The sequence below is a fragment of the Lonchura striata genome, chromosome 3 (genome assembly GCF_046129695.1).
Source record: "Lonchura striata isolate bLonStr1 chromosome 3, bLonStr1.mat, whole genome shotgun sequence".
Lineage (NCBI taxonomy): Eukaryota > Metazoa > Chordata > Aves > Passeriformes > Estrildidae > Lonchura > Lonchura striata.
Genome location: NC_134605.1, coordinates 28,248,122 through 28,272,911, shown reverse-complemented (window position 1 = coordinate 28,272,911; position 24,790 = coordinate 28,248,122). Strand labels below are relative to the sequence as shown.

Genomic DNA, 24,790 nt, shown 5'->3' with positions numbered 1-24,790 from the left:
GCGGCCCGAGACCACCACCCGCTGCCAGCCCCGCTGCCGGCGCGGGGGGCGGCACACAAAGACCGCGCGTGCCGGCCGGGCGGGGGCGGGGCCGGGCGTGTGCCGGTCCGGGCTCAGGTGCGGCCGCGCCGCCGCCGCCGCCGCTGATTGGCCCGTCCCGCCGCCGCCGGCCCGAACAATGGCCCCGGCCCGCTTAAAGGCGGCAGCGGCTGCGCCGCGGGCAGAGCTAGGAGCCTCCGCCGTAGCTGCAGCCGGCCCGGAGCCGGCGCGAAGATGCCCCGGGGCTTCCTGGTGAAGCGCAGCCGGCGGCCCACCCCCGTGTCCTACCGGGTGCGCTGCTGCCGCGAGGCTGTCGCCGGCTCGCCGCTCCCCGCCGGCGCCGCCCAGCCGCCCGCCTGCCCCGCCGCTCCGCCGCCCCTGCCGCGGGACTCGCCGCCGCCGGTGCCATTCGGGACGCCCGATGCCGCCGTGCAGGCGTTGTATAGCCCCACGCGGCCCGTCAGCAGGGACAAATACCTGGAGCGCGGCTTCAGCCTGGGCTCGCCCGTCTCAGCCGAGTCCTTCCCCGCGCCGGCCGTTCCCGGCACCATGGACCCGATCCTCTTCGCCCCGGCTGACCTCAAGCTCTGGGCCGCTGCTGGCCACACCGAGCCGCCCGGCGCCCAGCCCGGCCCCGGTGGGGTCCCCGCCCCGGCCGCGCCGCCTGCCTCGGGCCGCCCGCTGCCCGCCAAGCGCCCGCCGGGTGCCTCCGAACCTGGGCGGCAGAAGGCCCAGTCGGGCAAGAAGACGAAGGCGATCCGCAAGCTGACCTTTGAGGACGAAGTGACCACCTCGCCGGTGCTGGGGCTGCGCATCAAGGAGGGCCCGGTGGAGGTGCCGGCCAAGGCACGAGGCGGCTGCGCCCGTCCGCTGGGCGAGTTCATCTGCCAGCTCTGTAAGGAGGAGTACGGGGACCCCTTCGCGCTGGCGCAGCACCGCTGCTCCCGCATCGTCCGGGTGGAGTACCGCTGCCCCGAGTGCGACAAGGTCTTTTCCTGCCCCGCCAACCTCGCCTCCCACCGCCGCTGGCACAAACCCCGTCCACCCGCCACCAAGAGCGGCCCCGAGGCAGGCCGGGCACCGGCCGCGGGCCCAGGCCCGGTCCCGGCGGAGGAGACACCGAAGGAGGCGAGCGGTGGCAGTGGCAGCGAGCGGGACACACCGAGCCCTGGCGGAGCCTCGGAGGCGGGCTCCGAGGAGGGGCTCTTCGAGTGTCCCCGCTGCGCCAAGCGGTTCCGCCGGCAAGCCTACCTGCGCAAGCACCTGTTGGGGCACGCTACACCGACATCCACGCCAGTCCCGGTACCCGCACCAGCCCCGGGGCCCAGCGCCGAGGAGCTGCCTGCCGCCGAGTGCCGCCTCTGCCCCGTCTGCGGGGAGACCTTCCCCAGCAAGAGCAGCCAGGAGCGGCACCTGCGCCTCCTGCACGCCGCCCAGGTCTTCCCCTGCAAGTACTGCCCGGCCACCTTCTATAGCTCTCCCGGTCTCACCCGGCACATCAACAAGTGCCACCCCTCAGAGAACCGGCAGGTCATCCTGCTCCAGGTGCCGCTGCGCCCTGCCTGCTGAGCCGCCCGTGCCTTCCCCGCCGCCCCGTGTTGCTCCCCCGGGGCCGCCACACGATTAGCTTTAATACAGCTTGTGACCTGCTGGAATCTGGCTTTACACTTACCTTCCCCGGGTCTCTCTCTTATTTTTAATTTCTTCTTACTTTAATTTTTTTTTTAATTTTGTTCCTTTGCTCTGTTTTTATCGATGTGAACAGATCAAACTGCTTGAGAGAAACAAGCGTTTCCTTTAGTGTAGCCACAAATGCCTTGACTCTGCTGTTGATGGTCTCCAGAAAATGCTGTAGAAACTGCCTTAACTGTGACATGCCAACTTTCTGTTTCTGTTCGTTTGCCCTTACTAAGGTAGCTCATGAGTTGTCTATCTGTATATGTTGGTTTGAGTAATTATGTTATTTATTCGTTATTTATTTATATTAATTATGAAGATTGATATTATTTGATTGCAGATATTCTAATGTGCTTTTTTGTCTCCTCACCTGCCATTTCACTGTGCGTTTTAGAAGATCTTTTTTTCTTAAGGGATCTGCTAAAAAGGTTTTAACTTTTATACCTAGAATAACACATGATCTTAACCATTTTATCCCGTGCAACCAACAGCTCTTAATTTTAGATGCAATCTCTTTTTCTACACACATTATTTTCTTAACTGTTAGCTATTTATAGAGTGCTTCAATAGAACTGTTTCAACTGTATAATTATTTACTATTCAAATAAAATATTTTCAAATTCAAGCATGCCCACATCCCTCCTGCTTCTCCCTGCTGGGCTGGCCCTGGGGGCTTGGGGTGGGGTGAGGGGTGGGCTGGCACCCGGCTCCACACTGCAGCTGGTAGGGTGCCTCCATAGGCACCAGCCTGCTCTGCACCATTTGATGAGATTAATTAAAAAGGAATTAAAGGGAGAAGAGCAGGATGCAGCATGGCTGCTCTGGGGAAAGGCTGCCCCCTGAGAAAAGGGGTCCTCTGGCCATGGGACCTGGTCTAGCCACCATTGGGCACAGCCTGCCCTGTGCTCTGCTGCTTGGGAAAGCTGACAGGTACCTTCCCTGGAAGGTGTTGTAGGGATAACTCAAGGAGAAGCAGCACCTGTAAGTGGAGAATTTGTAGAAATCCCTGCCTATGAGGGCTCTGCTGTTTGCTGGGTGGCTGCTGCGGCATCCTGCTTTGTCCATGAGTTGTGGAGCTGGTGCAAGGAAGGACAGGCATTTCTCTGATTCTTGGCAGGGCCAGAGCCGGCTTCTGCCTGGTCCTTTGTGCCTTGCAGTGGGATTTCTGTAGCAGCCTTCAATAACTGTATATATATAGATATATACATATCTATGTAGATTGATCTATCTCCAGGGCTTGTGTTTGTATGTGGGAATCTTGATGGGTTTGATCAGAATTGTTACAAAATCTGTGTAAGTGGGGAAAGGTGCATGCTGCGTTTGTGAAACCCCTCTCACAGACAGGTGTTGTATGCACCTATACAGTCTCCCCCTTTGCCAGCAGGACCAGGTACAGAGCCAACTTCACAGCATGCAAATCTGCTTGGCAGCCTCAAGAGCAAACCCCTGCTCCTGAACTGGTGTGTGAAAGGCCAGGGGGATGTGAGGGCTTGGTGTGGGTATAGGAACTGCTTCATCTTGGGGTAGCAATGCCTTTGAGACTTTGGCTCCCTGGAAGAGGTTTCCAGCCTGTTCCTGCTATCTTCTCTCACATAAAGACTCCTAACCCTGATTCACTGTGGAAAAGGCAGGTGGTTGAGCTTCCTGGAGGAAAGTTTCCCAGGAACTGGCTCTATTTTGTGATAAAGGAAAGCTTGTAGAGAAAGAACATCTTTCTAGAGAAAGATTTGTTAGAGGTTTTTTGTTCAGTCAGGCTGAACAGTACGAGTGTATGGGTATGCTCCTGTTGTCTTGATTCCTAGGAAACTAACTTGGTAGTACCAGGGCTGACTTCAGGCCTAGGCAAAGCTGTGGTTTTAGCTGTAAATCAATACACTGGAAAAGAGCACAGCCAGAGATAGGCAGCAAAGCCTGCCTGGCAAGAGGTGCAGTTTTGCCTTTCCTGGCTTCCCTGGCCTTGGAAAGCCCCGGATCCTGGGCTGTTGCGGATGGTGTTGCAGCTGTCTGTGGAGCGGGCTCTCTGCTCCCTGAGGGGACTCTGCCAACACACATGGCTGTCCTCTCAGGCCACTGGACACCATTTCCAGATGATGCCTGGCACATCCTCTGGAGAAGCCTAATTGCTCCATCCACACGGTCACAGCAGTGTCCCTGCTGAAATCTGTGCTCAAAGCCTGTGGCACCAGCAGGCCACAAAACAATAGCTGTCCATTTCCTAATAGACAGATAAATCCATGTCTATCCTGCTAAGAATCAGTTGAAATTTCTGAGGACCAGAATTCCTCACATTTTTTGAACTGTGTGGGTAACCATCGGCACTGACTTATTGCATCTCCTGCTGAGCAGAAAGGGTGATTAGTGGAGACTCCTGTGTTGGGGAGGAGTAAGGAGAGGTGACAGCAGAGTACACTGGAAATGGCTCCGTTCACAAGCATCCTGTAAAAGGCATTTTTGCTTTTGACATCCCTTGGGCTGCAGCAACCTGGGCAGAGCCGGCTGTGCCTTTGTGTATGCAGCCTTTCTCCCCTCATCTGCCTCACTGGGTCCTTGTGAGGCTGAGCCCTGACTGCCCAAGGGGTTTCTGAATAGGTTCCTTGTGAGGGTGAGCCCTGATGGCTTGAGGGGTTTCTGGAGGGGTTCTTTGTGAGGGTGAGCCCCAACTACCCGAGGAGTTTTGCAGGGAGCCATCAGCATTACTGTTTTGCATCTCATGCCACCTGGCAGAGAAGGGCATTGCACCACTGTGACAGGTTACAAAGCCTCCCACTTACACCAATTTCCTTCGGACAGTATTTTGGGGATGGATCTGTCTTCGCCCCTCACTAGTTCCTGCCTTGCACTGTCCCACTGCCCAGGCCCCAAGCACTGGGCCTCTGCTGGGCTGTCTCCTGCTCTGTGTCTGTGAAGTTCCAAGTCCATGTGTAGCTTGGTGGCTGTCCCAGGGGCCAAGCAGTGTGCTGAACCCCGAGTGCTCTCAGTAGCAGACCCTGTGAATGAAGGTGTTGCCTGATAGGTGTTATGTTCTGGCCACCTGGCAGCACGGCCAGCCAGCGCTGCGCAAACAAAGCCGCCTGCTGTCAGCTAACAAATCAATTGCTGATGGCTCTCGGTGCATCTAGCAGAAACAGGTTTGGGCACCATGGAAAACACTGATCCTGTCCCAAATATGATGCAGTGGAGGCAGCTGGTGCAGAGGTTGCTCATAATCTATGCATTCAGGCAGAGGGGTTACCCTGTTGTGCCAGAGCCTTCCTCCTCTCTGAGCATGCTGAGAGAGAAATATGTGGTCTGGGACCAAGTGTTGTGAGCACAGGGAAAGGAGCTGGGAGATTAGATAGAGGAACCTGCAGGGTCCTGAGAAATACAGCATGGATGCCATCCCTGCCCCATGGGCTCAGAGCTGGTGGGGAGCTGGGGCAAGCTGCTCCTGCCCACAGGGGAAGACTCTCTGGAGGATGCTTGTCCCCAGGGAAGGTTTTTCCAAGTTTTGGTACCAACACCACAATCCCTTGTAGCCATCAGTGCAGTAAGGCATCTGTCAGCTGCCTTGCTGGATGCGCTCACTGGGAAACACAGCTAGGCACAGCTCATGGTTTTGGGGGGGCCTGCCCAGCACCTCCTGGTCTGTTTCTGGGGTGGGCAGCTAGGAGGTACCCATGGGATTAGGGCATGCCTGGAAACAGGGCAAACATTGGCTTTCGCCTTGAATTTCACTCTTCTTCACAAAACACAAGCCTGTTTAAAAAAAGGTATTGCTGTTGATGAGCTGGGAAATGGCTCATGGAGTCACAGGCATTTCTCTGGGGTGTGCCATGCCTGCAGGGTACTACAGGTTGCTGTGTGGTGCTGGTGCCAACACACCTCCTGCCCCATTGCTCCTGGGTCAGGAGTGCTAGACTGTGGTGAGTGTTTTAGGCTGGGTGTGACAGCAGTTTCCTGAAGCACCCAGGCATCTCCCCTTGGTGAAGGATCTGGGTTTGCAGGTGCATTCTTGCAAATGGCATTAAACGCCTCAGATCCTTCCATGCAGGTAAGAAGCCTCATCAGGGCTATAAATGGTTTAAATAAAATGTCACTTACAGTCCACATAACAAAAGGTCTGTCTCTGGCAACATTTGATGCCTCTGGCAACATTTGATGCATTAATCATTGAGATGGGACATGCCAAGTGTGGGCTGTCCTGTGGTACCAGCTCTACACCAGACACTGCTAGGCTTGGTTCTTATCTGCGCCATTGGATCCATGTACTGGGCTGCCCCCAGCGCTGTTCTGACCATGCTGTTTTCTCCTCAACAGGCAGCCAGGGACTGAAACCAGGCAGAGCTGGGCACAGTGGTGGCAGTGGGAACCCCACACCAACACAGGAACTCTCCTAGGAGCGCAACCTCCTCACACAGTAATTGGGACATTATTTGAAGCAGCCAGGTCTAGTTAAACCACCTGTTCCTCTTAAAAAAGAACAACTGCTTTTAAGCTCTAATAAAGCCCCCTCGCAGCTCTGAAGGCGAGGGCATGCACAGCCCAGCCTGTTCCCACCTAGCTCTTGTGCTGTACCACTCTGCTGAGGCTTTTCAGCCTTCTCTGGGCAATGGGGAAGGTGAGTGACAGGGAGAATTTAACCAGAGTAAAGGCTCTGCTTGTGCTGCCATGGGCACTGGGCTGTGGGAGAGAAGGAACATGGCTCAGCTGCAGGTTAAAACACGTTCTGCTTTCTCAGGATATGGAACCACTATATTTTTATTGGCTCATTTTTACAGTTTTTTAGAGGGAAGTTACTTATAGTGCAACAGCAGTTCAATGACAAAATGATATACAGTCATGGGTGTCTGAGCTGGGAGGTTTTGGTCCAGTTACACACACACAGAAGAAAATTAGAATTTATTACATACAATAAATTATATTTTGCATTTGCCCCTGGATCCTTAGAAGTGTCCAAGGCTGGGTTGGATGGTGCTTGGAGCAACCTGGGATAGTGGAAGGTGTCCCTGCCATGGTAAGGGTGGAATGAGATGAACTATATTGTGCCCTTCCAACCCAAACTATTCTAGGATCTGTGATAAAATATATGTAAAAAATATATTCCTTTTATAGTGGTATATTCAATATAGATGATTTATGTAAGTAAACTTCAGAATATGTAGGTAATAACACATGTAATAATATATTACATGTATTATATCAAAACATATTGTATTATACAATAGATACTAATATATGTCTGTTACATATTGCCACTTAGACAATGCATATTAAGTATATTATCTACAGAACATAATATCATCCATGCATTATACATAATTACTGATACATTATCAGTGTTGATGTACTGAAACACTCTTGTCTGACAGGAGGTTTTGTCAGCTCTGCAGCCAGGATTTGTGTGCTTTGGAGGACAGAGTGTAGGTGCTCATATGTGTGCACACCTGGCATATCCACTATACATCCATGTCAATCATGGTCTGAAATACTGTTACTGTATCTATATACTACACTGAATACTCCATGATGCACATCATACATGTGCCAAATATTGCATGTTCATTATATCATGTTACATAGAATTCATACATTGCTGATATGATTTATATTACTTTCTTATATACATTTTAAATAAAAGTATACTGCATGTATTTGCACACAGCTAACATTATCGTTAGCAAAGTAATATTACAGTTTTTGTCATGATATGTACATATACCTAAAATACATCCCAGGGATGTGTGCATATGTAGATATACATGTATAATGTAAAGGTAATATGTGGTATTTATGTAAACTATAGCCAATTTTTGTCACCTTTATAGTCAATATTTAATATTCAAAACCTGGTATTAATAGAATAAAATATATATGCATATATTATATAATACATTGTATAATATATAATGCATATCACATTATATATCTTGTATTTTACCTAGATTATAGATCACAGATTGCATATATTTTCCTTAATGTAATAATATATGCACATTGTATCTGTATTTAATGCCTACAACATATACTGTAGCTACTAGAAACATATAGACATGCATAACATCAAATATTAGATATATATTTTGAAATACTGTAGCATACAGTATATAGAACATAGGATAAGATCCCTAACATATATTCTATAGTTAAAGAGAGCATATTAATAGGCATAGGAATAAGATAATACCTATACAAATGTTTGTAAAAAATGTTAGGCATCCTTCTAAAGCTGAAGAAAGGTATAGCTATAGGAAGGAAACTCAGCTGTGAGGATGGGGAGGCCCGGGCACAGTTTTCCCAGAGAAGCTGTGCTGCCCCATGCCTGGAAGTGTTCCAAGGCAGGTTGGAGAGGGCTTGGAGCAACCTGGGATAGTGGGAAGTGTCCCTGCCCATGGTAAGAGTGGAATGAGATGAGCTTTAAGTTCATTTCCAACACATTCTGAGACTCCATGTTAAGTATAAACTAGTCTATATATTATTTAATTTAGTAAATTATTTTTAATGCCATTTTTGCAGCTGCTGCCATAGGTGCAGAGCTGGGGGTGTCTTGGGTTCATGTTGCTGCCCATTGTTAGACTGGCTCTGCCAGTGCCACTGCAGCGCCTTGGCTGTGGCTGTGTCCTGCCTAGCGGGGCCCCAGTGCCCCCAGCCCCCGTGGGTACCAGTGCCAGGCCGTGCTGGGCCCTCAGCTGTGCGGGAGCTGCATGCCCTTCAGCCAGAGCCTGCCCTGGGCCTGCCTGCTGTCAGGGCAGTGGGGACATGGCTGTGCCAGCCCTGGTGAGGGGCACTGCTGGCTCAGAGTGCTGCCAGTGCAGCCCCTGAGTGGTCACCCTTGGTCCACAGAGCAGCTGGCCCCAGCCTGCTCTCCACTCACTCGAGGGTGGTGGTGTTGGGCCTTGGGCAGTGATCCTCCTTGGGAAAGGTAGGTGGAAGCCAGGTTCCCAATAGCTCATTAGTGTGTGCACAGTTACTTCTGCAAAGGTAGCTTTATCTAGAGCTAGCTGGATTAACTCTCCATTTCTGGTTAGAGCAACTGAAAGCAATTTAGGAGAGGATTTTGCTGCAAAGGAAGGGAGATTACCTTTGTCTTTTCAGCCATTGTTACGGCTGAGTGCAGCCCCCCACATTTGCTTAAAGAATAGTGCTGTAGAGTACAAAATCACCACTAAAAACCTCTTGTTTTTAATGCGGATGGTTGGGCTACGAGACGTTGCAGGGAAGCAGGCTATGGACAGTGGCTTCTGGGGGCCCCAAAAGTCTGTCTCTGTGCTTGGCACCGTGGGCAGGGTCAGGCTGGCAGGAGGTGCCACTCTGCAGGGTGGCAAAGGTCACTGCTGCCATGTGGAGGCCCCTGTGTCAGTCACCGTGTGTTGTGAACTTCTCAAGAGCATTCCGGTCTGGGAACGCCACTGCCTGCTCCGCACCTGGCGGCTGTTCCTGCAGCCGTGGCCCCAGCAGAGAGGGGCAGAACCCACGTCCAGCAGGGACTGTACCTGTCCCCTGTGAGCCAGCCCTGCACACCCATGGTACCCGCAGCAGCCAGGCCCAGCAGCACCACCAGTGTCATTGGAGTTCCAGCCCCGGCACCTCCCACCTGCCACCACACACACCACACAGGTAACTGCCTTTTATTGCTCTGGGGAGAAATTTTATTGTGAGCAAAGATTTATTAATTTTGTGAGGGGTGACAGAGTGGCTTTGTCATCCAGTTCAGGGTGCAAAACCACAGCAGAATTTATACAAATTAATAGCTTTTTGATATCAGGAAAACATGATTTTCGTTGATGTCTTAATCCTGCCCTGAATTAAAGTTACATATTGCTCTAAGGAGAAAGGGCTCCTTACTCAGAAGGATGCCTTTGAAATTGTTTCAGACCAGCTATTGGATAACTTAAATGCCAGACAGCTGTGCCTGTCCAGCCCTGAATGTAAAATAAATTAAAATGCATGTTTTATTTTCTAGGTTCCTTCACTGACAGAAAATCAACAGAAAACAAAACCCAGCTGTGAGGCAGAAAATCAAACCAGTTGTCCATGCCCTCAGTGACAGAGGTTCCTTCCTGCAGCTGCACCAGGTGAGTTCCTGTCAGGCACCAGGTTGAGCTACTGCCCCTTGGGCACAGAGCGAACTGCAGAGCCCCAGGGCTGCCTCAGCATCACTGGCCACGGCTGGAATGTGCCCCACAGGCACAGGGTGGCCTCTGGCCAGGTGCTAGCACTCGGAGGGTCAGACAGACAGCTATAACACCACGTGTAAGTGCAAAAACAGATGGGGGCCCAACAGCACATTTCCCAAAAAACACAATCTCTTTGCTTAAAGCAACTTCCATTCTTTTGGGTGGTGTGTGTGTGTGTATGTGTGCCCAGGAGCAACCAAGCAGCAGCAGGACAGGGCTCTGTGGCTGCTGGATCTCAGATTTCTGTTGCTTTAAAATACTTGTGATTTAACTATAAAAATTTGCACCCCATCAACCTTCAACACGTGTAAACCAAAACACACCAGCTACTGCAAATACGAGCTCTGCTCACTACAGCAGGTGCCAGGAGGACACCCTAAGTCCTCAGAAGCCTTCACCTGTATTGTACTCTGGCTAGAGACAGGTCACAGCCTGCTGGGACAAGGTGAGGAGGTTACCCAGTTCTTCACACTGTGCTGGGAAGGGGTCATGGCAGGAGTGTGGCTTTTGTTCTTCTAAAAGGGATTTGCTTATTTTTGTTTCTCTAGGGAGCAGTTCCAGTGCACAGCCATTGCACACACCACAGAAAGGCCACAGCACTTCCGCAGTGGGACAGCACCAACTGGAGAGCTCCTCCCTCATCCACCTATGCTTCAGCAGGGAACATTTGCTACCTGGCCAGTCACAGGAAAACATCTCTTTAAAAGAAATTCCCTAATGCACAGGTAAGTGCTGCCTGGAATGACTAAAGCAATGCTCTAAGGGTACATTAAATAACTAGTTTCAGTGCTGGTTCATGCCCTCTGGCTGCAGCACCTGCACCCAGGAGCTTGGGGCCCTTGCTCACCTGGTGCCAGAGCAGTGGTAAAGGTGACGCAGATGACAGCCAATCCTCAGCCATGTCTGACCAGACTGGGGAAGGCCCATTTCACAGAGCAAACCCCTTGCCTGGCCCCTTCAAGATGTATTCACCCAGACTGCCCATTCTGATCTGTGCTCAGGTGCCGTGGGCTGCCCTGGCCACAGCTCTCTTCTCCAGGGCCTCAGGTGGACATCTTGCTGAGGGCACTAGCAGAGTGGCAGAATGTCCCGGAGACCCTGCTCCTGGAGGCACATGGCAGCATGGGCGAGGGCGGCTCCACCAGCTCGACGCCAGTGGTGTCAGTGAGGTCAGCGCTTGCACTTGTGGTGAGGCAGCCTGGAAAACAGTGGGTGGGCAAGGAAAACACAGGTCAGGACAAAACAACCTGTGTCCTCAGAATAACCGTGTGACACAGTGCAGTGCCTCCCCTCGCCTCTTTCCAGCCTCTCCTGGGGATCACTCAGGTGAACTTGACCTCCAGAGGAGGAATTTGCTGTAGGCAGCAGAACTGCCATACTGTGCTTCCCAGAGAAATTAGAGATTTCTCTTTGCCAGCTCCCAGAAGTGAGGAGCAGCGAGGCCCTGAGAGGCTGACAGTGTCCAGGTGAGCACTGAGCCCCCCAGCATTACCCCCTTTTGGTCTGCACAGCCCCTGCAGCCCCTGATGGCTCTCAGGACCCCAACAGCTCCATGGGAGGGAGGTGGGAAGCTCCTATCCTGCTCACTTGAAGCTTCAACATAAAACAGTTCTGTGTGGGGAAACTGGTTTTTGCTGTGTGTCATTAAACTGTTCTTGTGTATTTGGCCTGCTACAGAGAGCTGGCAATGAGCATTCCCAGTGTGAGGGCTGGCACAAAACTCTTCTCTCACTTAAGGAAGGTGCCTTAACCTCTGGGAAAATCCTAAAGAATCACTATTTTTTACCACTACATGACAGTGTACTGTTATGTTATTGTTACTGGTGGTTATGGTCACCACTGGGGAAGGGTCTTGTGGGGGCTGTGGGTATGGCGCGGTTATGCTTTGTTGTTGAGTGAAGTCACCTGTTGGTTATTCCCTGGAGGCCAGGCCTCCCCAGGCTGGCTGAAGGGGAACAGGTGAACACATGGTCATTAAATGAGACACTTATGACCAAAACCAGGTGGAGCTTCTGTGAGGGACACACCCTGCCCTGGTCCTGAGGACTTGCCCTCTCCCAAGGCATTTCCCGGAGGAACAGTGTTTCATCAGCTCCCTAAGGAAACAGTATTTTTAAAACCATGTTGCAATTGTTTCCCAAAGTGTAAACACAAGTTTTTTATTTATTTATTTTTTATTATAAACACAAGGTAGGAGAGAGGAACAATCTTGCAATCAGGCAGGGAGAGCACAGGAATTTTCTGAACCCTCTCTGAAGGCTGGCACCATTGGCATGCCCTCTGAATCTCCGAAGAGATAGTTGTGTTTTGAAACATAGACCTACTTCCAATACAACAACCAACTCCATTCTCAGCTGTGGCCAGGCCACAACTCTTCAATCCTCTCTTCACCTTCCTAGCTCAGGTAAATCCCAAACATGCGCAAAATACCCCAGAGCACAGCCAGGGTGAAGCTGCCCATGGCTGAGGTAGCCCTTGGGTACAGGTGAACAGGGCACTGTCCTTACAGGACAGGTGGGGACATGGCCATAGGTCAGTGTGGCAGCAGAATGAGCCCTCAGCTACTCTCTGAGGACAAAGACTCACCCTGGCTCTGAGCTACACTTCCAAGGTGAGGTCTAACCTGTGCTTCTGCTTGAGCAGCTCTGGGTGTTTGAGTGACTGAAAGCAGGAGCGGAACAGCAGCAGCACAGCCCGAATTATGAACCCACTCAGACTGCCTGCAGCCCTGCGTTTGCATCTCAAAGACAGCCCTTACTTACCAGATTGGTTCTTTGAGAAAAGTGACTGAGGGGAAATAGCACATTTTAAAAAGGTGGAAAGTGTGACTTAGCCTGTAGAGGCATTTTCTGTGAAAAATGGAGAACTGTCAATTTTGGATTAAAACAAAACCTGTGGTGCTATTGGCTGGGGAGAAAAGTGTGGGGGAGGGAAGGGCTTCGAGGGAGGTGTTGTACTTGACATTCCTGCAGTGAGGCAGAATGGCAGATGGTCAAAATAATAGTTTTCTCCAAATGGACAAGCTGAAGCAGCTTAGAAGTAAAAAATAATTACCAGGCACATATCACAGGATGTATTACCGCATTTGGATCACGGGAGGCATTACCTGGCACATACAGAGTTTTTACTGTTCACAGATCACGGATTGTGGGAGGCATTACTGGGGCCATTGCTGTACACATATTGTGGGAACCTTTACCACATATGGGAGGCATTAATGTGTGCAGATCACAGAAGGCATTACTGTATGAGGATTGCAGGAGGCATGACTGTGTACAGGAGGCAGAACTGCACCCTAGAGGCAGAACCACATGCGGAGCGCAGGAGGCGCACGCAGAGCGCAAGAGGCAGAACCGCACGCAGAGCAGAGGAGGCAGAGCTGCACGCAGAGTATGGGAGGTACAAGGCGAACCAGAGCATGGGAGGCAGAGGAGGCATGAGCTGAACATGGAGCACAGGAGGCAGAGCTGAACATAGAGCAAAGGCAGCAAGGGAGGAGGAGGGCAAGGAGAGCTGCTACTGATGAACTATAGCAGCAGCTGAGGGGCCTGTGGGAATCATCACTCTTACCTGTGGCTTTTACAGTACCGAGAGCATTAACGCTCTAATCTAAAGGGAGAGAACAAAACTATGTCAGTGAAGGACCAAAGGGGGGGGAACAAAACCATGTCAGTGCAGAACCAGCACCCTGTGACTGCTGCACTTGCATCAACCTGACACAGCACACCCCACTAAAGGCAGGAATGGGAACATGCATGCACTTTCTCCTGGGGTCTGAGGACTGAAACGACCAAGGGAGGGAATGTTTAAAGTAAACCTGGTACCTTCCCCAGGGCATATGCTCTAGGAATGGCATTTTAGCCACTGCTCATGAAGCAGCTGAACACTCCTGAAAGCAAGGGTGGGTAAGACCATGACCTGTAAGGATGCTGAAGATTGGTACTTGAGAAGAACCATGAAGTTTTCACATGGGCTGTGACCTGTTCCAAACCCCTATTAACGTTTCAGCCAGGACAGGTCTGTGGAAATCTTTGTTTTCCTTCCTAATAAATGCAAAGATGATAAAATTCCAGAGAGAATCATTGTCATAAATCTGCACAGTGTTCCTGCTTCCAATTCCCAGAGACAGGCTCCAAGTACACTATAAGCAGCATCCTGAGTCTGAATGGAAAAACCCATAGATAACTGAAGCTGGGTTAATCAATGCCACACACTTCCTCCAGTGCCCTGGAAAGCTGTTAAGTGACACAGTAAAGAGAATCTGACGCTGCAGGTTAATAACTGGGGCAGAACAGACTTTAAAATGGCACCCACAGCTCCCAGCTCAGGTGGGAGTGCCTGGCACCATTGTGGGCCTCCATGGTTTGAGCGCCTCAGAAATAAGCCTGAAATGTACACATTGAAGTTTAATTACTCTCAAGTTGGAACAGCTGCTGATTAGTTTTGCAGGGCTCAAACCCCACGAAGTGCTAGGGGTTGTGTGGGTGTCACAGGTAGGGCAGCCCAAACCCTCAGCATGAGGCCACAGGATGGCTCTGCCCCAGTTCTGCTCTGCCTCTGCTGCAGGTCTCTGCCAACGCCTCAGTGCAGAGGGAAAATACAAAGGGGCCATATTGCCTTAAGCCTTCTGCGAGTTGACTGCTCGAGCAGCTGGAGCTGTCACCCAGCAGAAGAGATGGCCCATCAAGCTCATATTTTTGCCCATCCCAGCACTGATTGCTAGGCTAAGCTCTCCCTCACCACCTCCTCTCCTGGAGAGCATAACTGGGGGAGCACCCTCCCAGCCAATTAATTATATGGAAAAGGCAGGGACCAGGCTGAGAATCCTGATGTGGCTCTCAACCCCACCACTGCTGGAGATCCTGAGGGGAACACCAAGCTTGAGAGGGAAGGAGTCCCAGCACCTGCCCAGACTCAGGGGACAAGTTTGGACTGTCCATCCTCAGTGGCGGCACAAAGGACAGCCCCAGCACACTGGGCAGACAGCCACTTCCTTAGGGCTCTGCAGGGATCTGGACCCTCCGGAGCCAGGCCTAGGCTCCTGGGCATACGCTTGCATCAATCAGCCTCTTTGGCCACAGCAGCTGGATGAGGGGACAGAGCTGCTGCCTCCAACACTCTGTGGTACCTGTGACCCTGCCCTGCTTAATGCCAGACCATTCCTGACCCTTGTGCTGTCACTACAGCAGCAGCCCTGCCAAATGGGCAGGAAAATTATGGATAGAGCACTGATAACCAAGAGCACACAGGCAGGAGCAGCTCCCACATCTGCTGGTGGAACTGCACTGTTGTGTTCCTGCCACTGCAGGAACTTCCCAAGGGCAGCCCAACTGCAGCAGGCTCCAGTCTGCTGAGGATGAGGAACTACCTGGATTAAACAGACACGGGAAGCCAGACAGGTCACCACAGGTCACCATACCTCATCCTGAATAGTCCTCACAGGGAAGGAGGAAGAAGAGAAAGCCCTGGAGTCCTGCCTCCTATGGTAACTGTCCTGGCTTCTCTGCTCCACTTCCCTCAGCTTTCCCTCTATTTACTGCCTGGACAACCTACACTACCGTAGCAGCACCAAGGGCTGCACAGTGTCGTGCCCAGCAAACATCACACATGGTCCATGCTAGCAGCAATTCCCTGTTCTGCCAGTAAGCAGGACAGTCAAGAATTTCCTAAATCCTATATATTAAAAATAAATTGTTCAGTTTCAGGCAATACTGACACATGGATTAAACCCAACCCCTGGCACACACTGCACATGCTCTGATACCATGGCACAGCTATTCAGTTTCAGATATGTATGTTTTTAATATTTGCAGGAAAATAGGCAAAAATACTATATATATATATATATATATATATATATATATATATATATATATATACACAGACACAGACCATGGACACAAATCTGACAAAACACCCTACAGAGCTCCAAGGAAAAAGATAAAATGACAAAACCCCCAAAGTAGTATAAAAACCCCAGAAAAACTAAACTAAAGCAAAATTAATCCTTGGCTCAATTACTGTTACCAAAAAAAGAAAAAAACATCAGTCCTGTTTAAAACAAGAATTACTCTGTTGTTTTGTTTTTTTTTTTCTCAAAAATATATTTTAACTCTGTATGTCCAATTCAAATAATTATTTTGCTTTAAAGTGGGAAAGCTAAAGCTCAGCACTGAGCAAAAAGTGCTTTAAAATAAACCACTAAATAATAAAGATCTTGTTTGCTGTACATTCAAGTATTTTCTACAAGAAAAGTCCAGAGACAAAAGAAAAGCATGTGTCACCTTTGCAACAAAAAGGCTGCAAAAATCTCGGTTTTATGTAAATCAGCAGGCACAGCTCCCAAGGCTTTAAAACCAGGGAATGCTGAAAGCCTCAATAGTTCCTTGACTCAAGTGTTTCGCTTGGGCAATGCCATAATATTCATTTAAGAATCCATTTACCAACAGATACCACATGTCCAAGTTTTCCTGCACAGTTCTTCTGATGACCTACTGAAAAGGATTCTTTAAAAACATTAAGCTTGAACACAAGAATCCTAGATGCTTTCTCTGCCCATTCCATTAGCAACTAAAAAAGCTAAGATTTACAGTATATCCTCCCTGATAACGCTGAGCATTGTGCTTTATTTTCCAAGTCATTAGCATGCACAAGAATGACCTCATGGTGAACAGATGCACTTGGATATGGCAGTGATTAGATCAGTCCTCTCAGCAGTCAAGTGTGCCCCATTCCCATTAACCCCTGAGGTGCCGGCCGCTAGGGGGTTCTCTGGAATGCAAGAACCTGCCATGGCCAGCACAAGCCCCTCGGACAGGATCCTTGTGGTGGGAAAGCTATGACTGGAGAGTTCTCCTGGAATATCCAGCGGCCCCTTTCACTTCCAAAGGTTAACACCTTGCTTCTGGCTGCTGATCTTACACAAAAACAGACCAAAGCCCCAAGGTGCCACAGAGGCAGTTGAAGTCGGGGTGCTGCTCTGCCCACTTCAGCTTCACCAATTTTTTTAAAGAATGCACAAGTATTTTGTTGAATAACTGTTTCGGGTTTTGGCTGAGAGAGCAAGAACGGCAGCTTAAAGCCTGTCCACTAAAAGGAGAGAAATCTGCAGAGGGAAAGAATAATTCAATAGCGTTGGATTATGGAGGATTTCCTGGGCTGCCTCTCAAACCCTGCCTAATTAAAATACAGCATGTAATGCACCAGTTTAACAACAAAGGGCCATATTCCCATCTTTTGTTCCTAATCTGCACATCCCCTGCATGAGTTTGGGGATGGCCATTCTGCCTATGAGGCTGCACTTTCAATGCTAAAGGTATCAGGGCTATCTGTAATCCATACAAGAAGTTTAAGGCTCTGCTCCTCAAAACAGCAAAGGAGATCAACTAGACAATTTTCCTGCAGAAAATGCAGCACCTGCAAGACTGGTGACAGGGAGACTAAGCCAGGGCAGGAAAAACCACATCCCACGTGAGTCTGGGGATGCATCCCCAGGGACAGCATCAGAAAATACAAAAATATCCAGTTTCAAGAATTATCTCAGTCAGTGATACCTCAGTATGTCACCGAGAGCTGTGTTTGATTTCTCCCTATGCTGTGGTAACTCCTGAGAACACTGCACTGTGATAAGCAGCACTCGTACTCCCTGACCCTCTCTGCTGCACACATGCAATTGCAGCACTGATAGGATCACATTATAATGCCTGACAGGCATTATAAGAATCAGGTCAGATGAGAATTAATCTTTTTTTAAAATTAGAATTAATCAGGTAAAATAAGTTTACCTGAGCAGTTTATGTTAGCAGAATCAGCAGTACTGCTGTACTGCTTGTACTGTGGCTTGTACTGCCACCTGTGCCGGCTCCTTGCATCTCACAGAATCATCAAGGCTGGAAGAGAACAACAAGTCCAGTGGACAAACCAACAACACCATCATCACCCAAAAATCATGTCCTGACACCTCCTGAACACTTCCAGATATGGGGAGCCCAGTGCCTCCCTGGGTAGCCTGTGCCAGTGCCTGACCATCCTTCAGGGAAAAGTGCTTATTTTTATTAACTGCTCCCAGACTCCTTTTTTCTATTTCAGCATAGAAAAATGCCCCCTGTATTCCAGAGTGGCAGACAGGTGATTCCTGCAGGTGCAGGACAGGTGGATCTATGCCTGGAGCAGGACTGGGTGGGGAACAGAAGAGCTGTTGGGACTGCATCCAGCCTTCCTGTTGACTGCCGAGGGGCATCTGATGGAAAACACATCCCCATGGCCACAGCTGACACTGCCCCTGCTCATCACTGACTAAATATGCAAGAGAATCAGCAGGTAATGTGTCAGAAGCAGAGATTCTGACACCAGAAGTCATGGCTGGCCTCCAGTTCATGATCAGGAATTATTTCTGAGGTTCAGAAGTATGAAAATTGGGATCTGACTGGGGGAGGGTTTGCAATTAAAAGCAATTAAAATAATGAAATCATACCCAGGTACTCCTGATTGAACAGTGTTCTGAAATCCTCAGCTACTGGAAAACAGTTTAAATGTGTTTGGCATATGCAGCTTATCCTTCAGAAAGTGAGGCTGCAGAGGGGGTATGCCCTGTCAAACCACATGTGACACAACACCACGTGCTAAGAACAGCATGAAAATGAAACACAACTATGCACAGAGCAAAACGTTTAAAACGGATCACTATATCTACATTTCTATTTGCTAATATGTCGACAGATAAATGATTCAAGCGCTAACAAGCAGCCCTGGGCACTTACCACACTCCTATTGAAATGGGCGATTTTTTTGTCTCAGACTTTTGGCAAACTGTATAAAAGAATTTAATGCACAGCTGTTCTACTTTTTAATGTAGAAAACATTAATCAAAGCTTTAAGTTATAAGCTTTCCTAGCGTTGTTTAATATTCCAGTTCAGCAGAGATCAATAGATCCATCCCATGTTCCCTGACTCCTCTCCAGGACAAGAGGTGCGATTATGTAAATGGCCCCGGCTTCCTCCTCCCTCCTGCCAGCGCTTATCTCCAAAGCCTTCTGCCTGCTGCTCCTGGCCACCACTGCCAGACCAGCACAGGCCTCTTATCTCCTCACAAAGCTCCAAGCACGCCAGGATTGGAGCCAGCAACTCCAGACAATGCTGCACGGCTGGTTTTATTCCCAAGTGATTTATGTGAGCAAATTTAATTTCTTCCTTCAGTGTTTCAATTTAGATGGAAGATATCTGCTAACAAGTCAGGCTAAAGAGAAATAGAGCAGATGTCCTGCAACGTTTATACAGGTTGGAAATAATCTATTCAACAGTCCAAAAGAGAAGCAGGGAATGATGAGAAAGTGCCAGTGTCACCCTAGGAGCGTCAATGACGGATTAAGGAATCTTTGTTAGAGAGTCCAGCACACGGTGACCAGATACTTTCTGAATGCTGGAAAAAAACACATTTTGAAGGCACTAGAAATGTGCATTTCAGAGCCAAAGCTCCCTTTCAGGAGAGGTTCACTTAAACTTAAACCAGCCATACAGCGATTGTGACTGCACACTAACCTAACCCTCCACAAGGCACATGAGGAATAAATTCCCGGAGTTCGGTACAATGCTGTCACCTCTCAGCAGGCGGATGACTGATGAGCACTGATGTTCGTGCACGCACAGAGACACCACACAGCCCCCCACACATGCACACCCCCATCACAAACCCTGCAGAGGTTCCAGGCCAGGTGCTGCAGGGCAGCCTACAGTGAATTGAAGGGACACGCCTGCATCCTGTATGCGATTCCCTAACAGCACCCCATTCCTGCATTTCTTGTGCATTAATCCCTAACCCTGGTAGCTCAGCAGCATAATCCCCATTTAGCATTAACAGCAGCTTCCCCTGTGAGAAACTATTTCTGATAAGTGAGCCCCAGTTCAGGCCTCACTTTTGAACGACATATTCCCAGCTCAGCAAGAACCCAGAGTCCTGAATGAGCCCGAGCCCATCACTGCAAGAAAGTTCATTAACCTTGCTGGAGTTGGAGGTTAACAGGATAGGTGAAAAAAGGAGCAGTGTGAATAGCTCTGATGCAAAACAAATTAAAATTAATGTCATCATTCCTTTTGATATTCATTAGTTGATTCAGGGGAAGAATAGTTGTCTTAAATTTGCAAGCATTTATCTATAAAAAACAGGTGTACATCTGCTGCTCAAGTGCTTCTTTGGGCTACAGAGAAGAATAATGTGCAGAACTCACCAGTTCCACCGAGGGAGTAGCTGGGGGAGGGAGAGAAGACCTGAGCTACAAAATCTTCAAACGTCATCACTTCTTTATGGTTCTGGATGATGGCTTCAAGGTACAGAGCTCTCTCCTCGTAGCTGCGATGCCCTGTTAAGGAAAGGTGTGTGCAGAACTCAAGGCTGTCCCGTGGCATCCCTGAGCACCAGCCCCCATCCCCACATCCACACTGACCAGGCTGGAATGGGCAGGGAACCGGACCAGAGCTGTCCAACATTTCTGAATGGGAGCAACAAGGAGGGGATACATTCACGCATGGAAATTCAGGATAACACCTCTTGAGCTTCCTGACTCAGAAGCTGTGACCTGGGAGCTGCTGAGTACAGGAGCAAAGCCACAGATCAAAACCGACCATCAGAGATAGGCTGTGGCACTATGGGAAGCTCCTGGCACACAATATTCCTGTTCCAATGACCAGAAAAGTAACTAGATTGGAGAAAAAAGCTACAGAACAGAGGGATACAGCCCCCTCCCCCCACATACATTTGATCACTGGACTTCTTAGAAGAAATTAAACACAACAGACCAATTCCAAAAGCGTGACGGTTGTATTTTGGGCAGGTGCTAGAAGATGCAACCTTACGTATCCCAAATAAATTATGCAGAGTGGACAAACCCAGCCCACAACTTGCATGCATTATGGCCTGAATAATGCAGACAACAAAGCAAGCTAACATTGAGACTATTGCCTTTTAATTAAAACTCAGCAACCTGGAACACACAGCATTCATATGTGTAATCAAAAACCAGTCACCAATAAAACTTACAAGCGTAACAAGCTGAAGCAACTTTCCAGCTGTCTTAATAGGACCCCTGCTTGTGGCAGCCTTTCACAGCAGAGAAAGCAAATCTTCCCCTTTTGTGTGCAGCTTCTGTCTGCTCAGAAGGTGAATCATACACTTCTAATAACAGGATAACGCCTGGGATAAACCTACAATGGGCTGGAGAGCCTCATGTATGACTTTATGAATTAGGGCTCGAAGGAGCCAGGATGACATCTCATTCTCCGCTTCCTCAGTGAAAACAAAAGTTTTCAGCGCCTCATTGTGTTTCTGTTATGGGGAAATGCACTCGAGCTCTGCAAGGCTGTTCAGTGGGAGCAAAGGCCAAGCTGAATTTAGAAATTAGGAGCAAGAGAATAACACCAGTGACAACAGAATGCAGGTGAGGGTATTTAGAATTGAAAAGCATTACTAATTAATATTGAAGTGCCATTTGTGACTTGCAGTACATTAACAAAACCACTCTGAAACACTATTAAAAAAAATCCGAGAAAAGCAGTGCTTAAAGCCAGGAGACAGTGGTGTGGTGTCGACCTCGAAGGGAATAAGCAAAGCACTTTCTCATTGCGCTGCGAGTTCCTGCAGGCGTGGTGGCAACAAAGGGAAGAGAAAGAAAGGAAGAATTTTGCATTTAACGCTCGCAGAGAACGACTGATATGTGATAAATCTTCTTATAAACTTCCCGTGGAAGCCTAAAGAAAGAAAATCAATAGCCAGCATTTCAGCGTTTGCACCTGCTGACAGCGTTATTTGCTCAGTTTTCCTGCCTTGCCTGAAGCCGGGGAGAACGCATTCCTGACAGCGCCAGCGCCAGCCCGCAGCGTGCGGGGCTGCCTCCCCTTTATGGGCTGAACTCCTGATGACTCTTGTTAATGAATAGGCTGCCAAACTTCCTCGGAGAGGAGGCACACGCCTGGGCCCAATTCTAAAGGGACTGATGGATGCCATTCACTCCTCATTATGGAGATGCTGATTCCTCGGCGCTGGGCTGTTGCCAGGGCCGTGTGGAGCGTGCGGCCGGGCGAGCGCCGAGCGAGGGCGGCGGGGGCTGCACGCCCGTCTGGCAGCGGCCCCTCTGACATGGAGCTGGCACGTGCTGCCGCAACGGGAGCGGACCCGGGCGTGACAAATTGCTGAAAGGGCTCAGCGACACCGGGGGCTAGCGACACCTGAACCTGCGGGCCAGCCGGCAGCGCTCGATTGATCGCTCGGCCCCAGCCGGGGCTGCTCATGGGCTTCCAACCAGGCTGGGGGGATGAGAAAAGGCTCTGCCTGATAATGCCCTGCTGCGTCCCGAACGGCTCTCCACATCTCACACAGCAGCACACCCTAGCACCGCGCGGGTCTGCCCGCTTCAGATAAATGCTGCACAGAAACACTGCCCAGGTTTGCTCTGCACCTGGTAAAATCCTATTCATGAGCTGGAGGATGCTGCTCACCACACAAAAGACTGGGAAAAACCGCCTGGACGAACAGCTAAGCAGCTACAGGAGAGGCAGCTGAGGAAGAACTCTCCAAGATCTGGAGAGCCCTGCAGATCCACCAGCACTTTGGAGGCACGCAAGGAAGACCCCAGCTCAGTACCTCTCCCGCACGCTGAAAAGCCAAAAGAGGTGGGTGCAGATACCCCTAATGCAAGCCTAGTCCTGCACACCCCAGCTCCACCTACCAGTCACCTTGGCTTGGCACTCCCCGTGCCCTCCTGGGCTCTCTGGAGCAGCAGGAGCACAGCAGCTCCTGCAACACAGGCAGCGAGCAGGATGCCCGTGCTTGTTTGTACTCACAGCTTAATCAAAAGAGAGTTAAGTGACTGCAGCAAAGTGAAATTAAATTCCCTGCTATCTCTGACTCAGTATGCACACACATTTGGGAAAACAGTTTGGATTCATTAAAAAAAGTCGGCTGAAATTTTACTGGAGTTAGAAATTTGAATGTGGAGGTGTCATGAACAAGCTGTAAAAACACCTTCTGAAAAACACCTCAGTTCTGTAAAAAAAAGCATTACATGTTTGTTGCTCTGTAGGAATGAGTCTATCCCAAAAATCTCTGGAGCAATACTTCTGTCAGGGCCAACCCATGGACACATGCTGTGCCTTCAGCCTAAGAGCCAACCATGAAATATCACTGAGTTACAAACATTAGAACCTCACTCTGAACCTCTTTAACCTGACCTTTGTGTCACAGCTCTCCTGCAAGCTCTGGGCAGAGCCCATCTGTCACCAAGGTGCCCCCAGCACCAAACAGAATTTAGATCAAGTGCCACTACTGGTTTTAAAATGCAACCATGGATCAGTAACCCCTCAGCTCTGAGCAGAGCCGGGAGGGAGCCCCGAGTGCCTGGCTGGCTTTCCTAGAGCAGCCTCAGGGCTGGAGCACTGCAGGGAACACACAAATCAACTGCTGCGGCAGGCCTGGATGCAGAGGATGGGCTGTGAGCTTGAACCCTACCCCAGCAGAAAGCTGGACAGCTGGCTGCCCTGATTAACTAAGTCCCCATTATCTGGGGGCTTGGGGCGTCCCCTGAGATCTGCAGATAAATGGAGTTATACCAAACCCTCAAAGAAGCTGATCAAAAGCTCCTCTTTTAATATGTATGGCAATTTGACCCACCCCTCCACGGCTTCATTATTTTACATTTTGCTTCTGCCAAGGCAAAACTCCAGAGCAAAATGTTTTAGACAGACACAAACAGGTTTGTTATTTTTATTTCATATGAAATAATGACATTGATAGCCAGGACAAGGTGTAAATTATTGATATGTATTAACATATAAAACTGTGGGAGAGCAGGAATTTGGGTCTTATTTGAATACAGCAATCAAATCTCATTATTTGAATATTACTAGCTTCTAGTAGTGTTTTATCAGCATACCAATTATTTTAACATTTCAACCACACATTGAAGACTGTTTGAAAAAAAACCCCAACATATTAAAATGTAAACATCAGCTATTTTCAAAAAAACACAACATCTTATTGTAGCAGCAGGATGACTTGCAAAGTGAAACACACAAGACGTCCTTCCAGATGGAGGATGCAAGAGAAGACAAAAGGCAGAAGCTTTTGAAAATTCACTGGAAAGGCAGATACCAGCCAGCAGTTGGCTCTCACCCACCAGCATCACTTCTAGGTTTAACCTCTACAACACAGCCAGTTTCAGACACACAGTTTAAAACATATTGGCCTTGAAAACCCTTCAAACTCCCCATAATCTGCATTCTGCAGGTGACCATCCCAGGGTCAGGATCTTCCCACTGTTTCCCTCCCTGCACACAAACACAACACCAAACCATCAAACTGCCCTGTTGAGAAACAAGGGAATATAAAGATGATGACTCAAGCAGATCATGAAAATACAGAACTTTTGCTCCATGCTGACCTCAAGCAAAGCTCTCAGGGCCCCACTCCTGCTGATGGTAATGGCCAGCCTGTCCTGGTGCACACTACTGTTTGAAAATTAAAACATTTTGGCAGTATTTATATACTGTCACCGATACATGGAAAGAACAGTGCGCTCTGCTGACACAGCAGGCAAGTAAAAGACAGGAGTGTTTGTGGGTTTGTGGCCAGGCTGGGGAGAAATGCCTGGCTGCTCTCCATGGCCCACAGGTTGTGCCAACACCACAGGGCACCAGTGCCATGACTGGCACCCAAGACACCACCAGGGTCTATGGAGAGCACTTGCTCCAACACCTGTTCCTGCGGCTCCAGAGGGACCCTAATGTGGCCTGCTGGCATGGACCTCCTGCAACTCCCATCTGTGATGTGCAGCCCACCCAGAGAAGGGCTTTCGGGGCATCAAGCCAGCGGAGAAGCTCAAAATATATAGAGAGACAGCTCTTTCCAGCCCATCGGACATCAAGGCTATATGTCC

The 24,790-nt window shown here is 49.5% G+C and overlaps 3 protein-coding genes across 6 annotated transcripts in view; 2 read left to right on the top strand and 1 right to left on the bottom strand.

The window, feature by feature from the left end:
- The window catches only part of CFAP61 (cilia and flagella associated protein 61), a 117,491-nt gene that overhangs the window by 82,902 nt on the left and 9,799 nt on the right, over positions 1–24,790 (top strand). The window contains exons 27-29 of one of the 2 annotated variants that reach the window (XM_077782011.1): positions 9,079–9,309; positions 9,656–9,767; positions 10,418–10,594. In XM_077782011.1, coding sequence (XP_077638137.1) covers positions 9,079–9,309; positions 9,656–9,702 — 278 coding nt within the window. In that variant the 3' untranslated portion in view covers positions 9,703–9,767; positions 10,418–10,594. Of the gene's footprint in view, positions 1–6,012; positions 6,241–9,078; positions 9,310–9,655; positions 9,768–10,417; positions 10,595–24,790 lie in introns of those variants that run through there. The other variant, XM_021543334.2, reaches the window with a different exon arrangement.
- On the top strand, positions 274–2,335 carry INSM1 (INSM transcriptional repressor 1). The gene has a single exon (XM_021543337.3). It carries the CDS (start codon positions 274–276, stop codon positions 1,606–1,608), a length of 1,335 nt encoding a protein of 444 aa, XP_021399012.1. The 3' UTR covers positions 1,609–2,335.
- RALGAPA2 (Ral GTPase activating protein catalytic subunit alpha 2) overlaps positions 10,917–24,790 on the bottom strand; it is a 94,487-nt gene continuing 80,613 nt past the window's right edge. The window contains exons 39-41 of one of the 3 annotated variants that reach the window (XM_021543322.3): positions 20,093–20,214; positions 13,440–13,478; positions 10,917–11,067 (exon numbers count right to left, since the gene is read on the bottom strand). In XM_021543322.3, the coding sequence (XP_021398997.2) occupies positions 13,474–13,478; positions 20,093–20,214 (127 nt within the window). In that variant the 3' untranslated portion in view covers positions 10,917–11,067; positions 13,440–13,473. Of the gene's footprint in view, positions 11,068–13,439; positions 13,479–17,914; positions 18,678–20,092; positions 20,225–24,790 lie in introns of those variants that run through there. The other 2 variants (XM_077782009.1, XM_077782010.1) reach the window with 2 other exon arrangements.

Excerpts from the sequence above, each read along its gene's own strand:
- INSM1 (XM_021543337.3), top strand. The coding sequence starts at position 274 with ATGCCCCGGGGCTTCCTGGTGAAGCGCAGCCGGCGGCCCACCCCCGTG.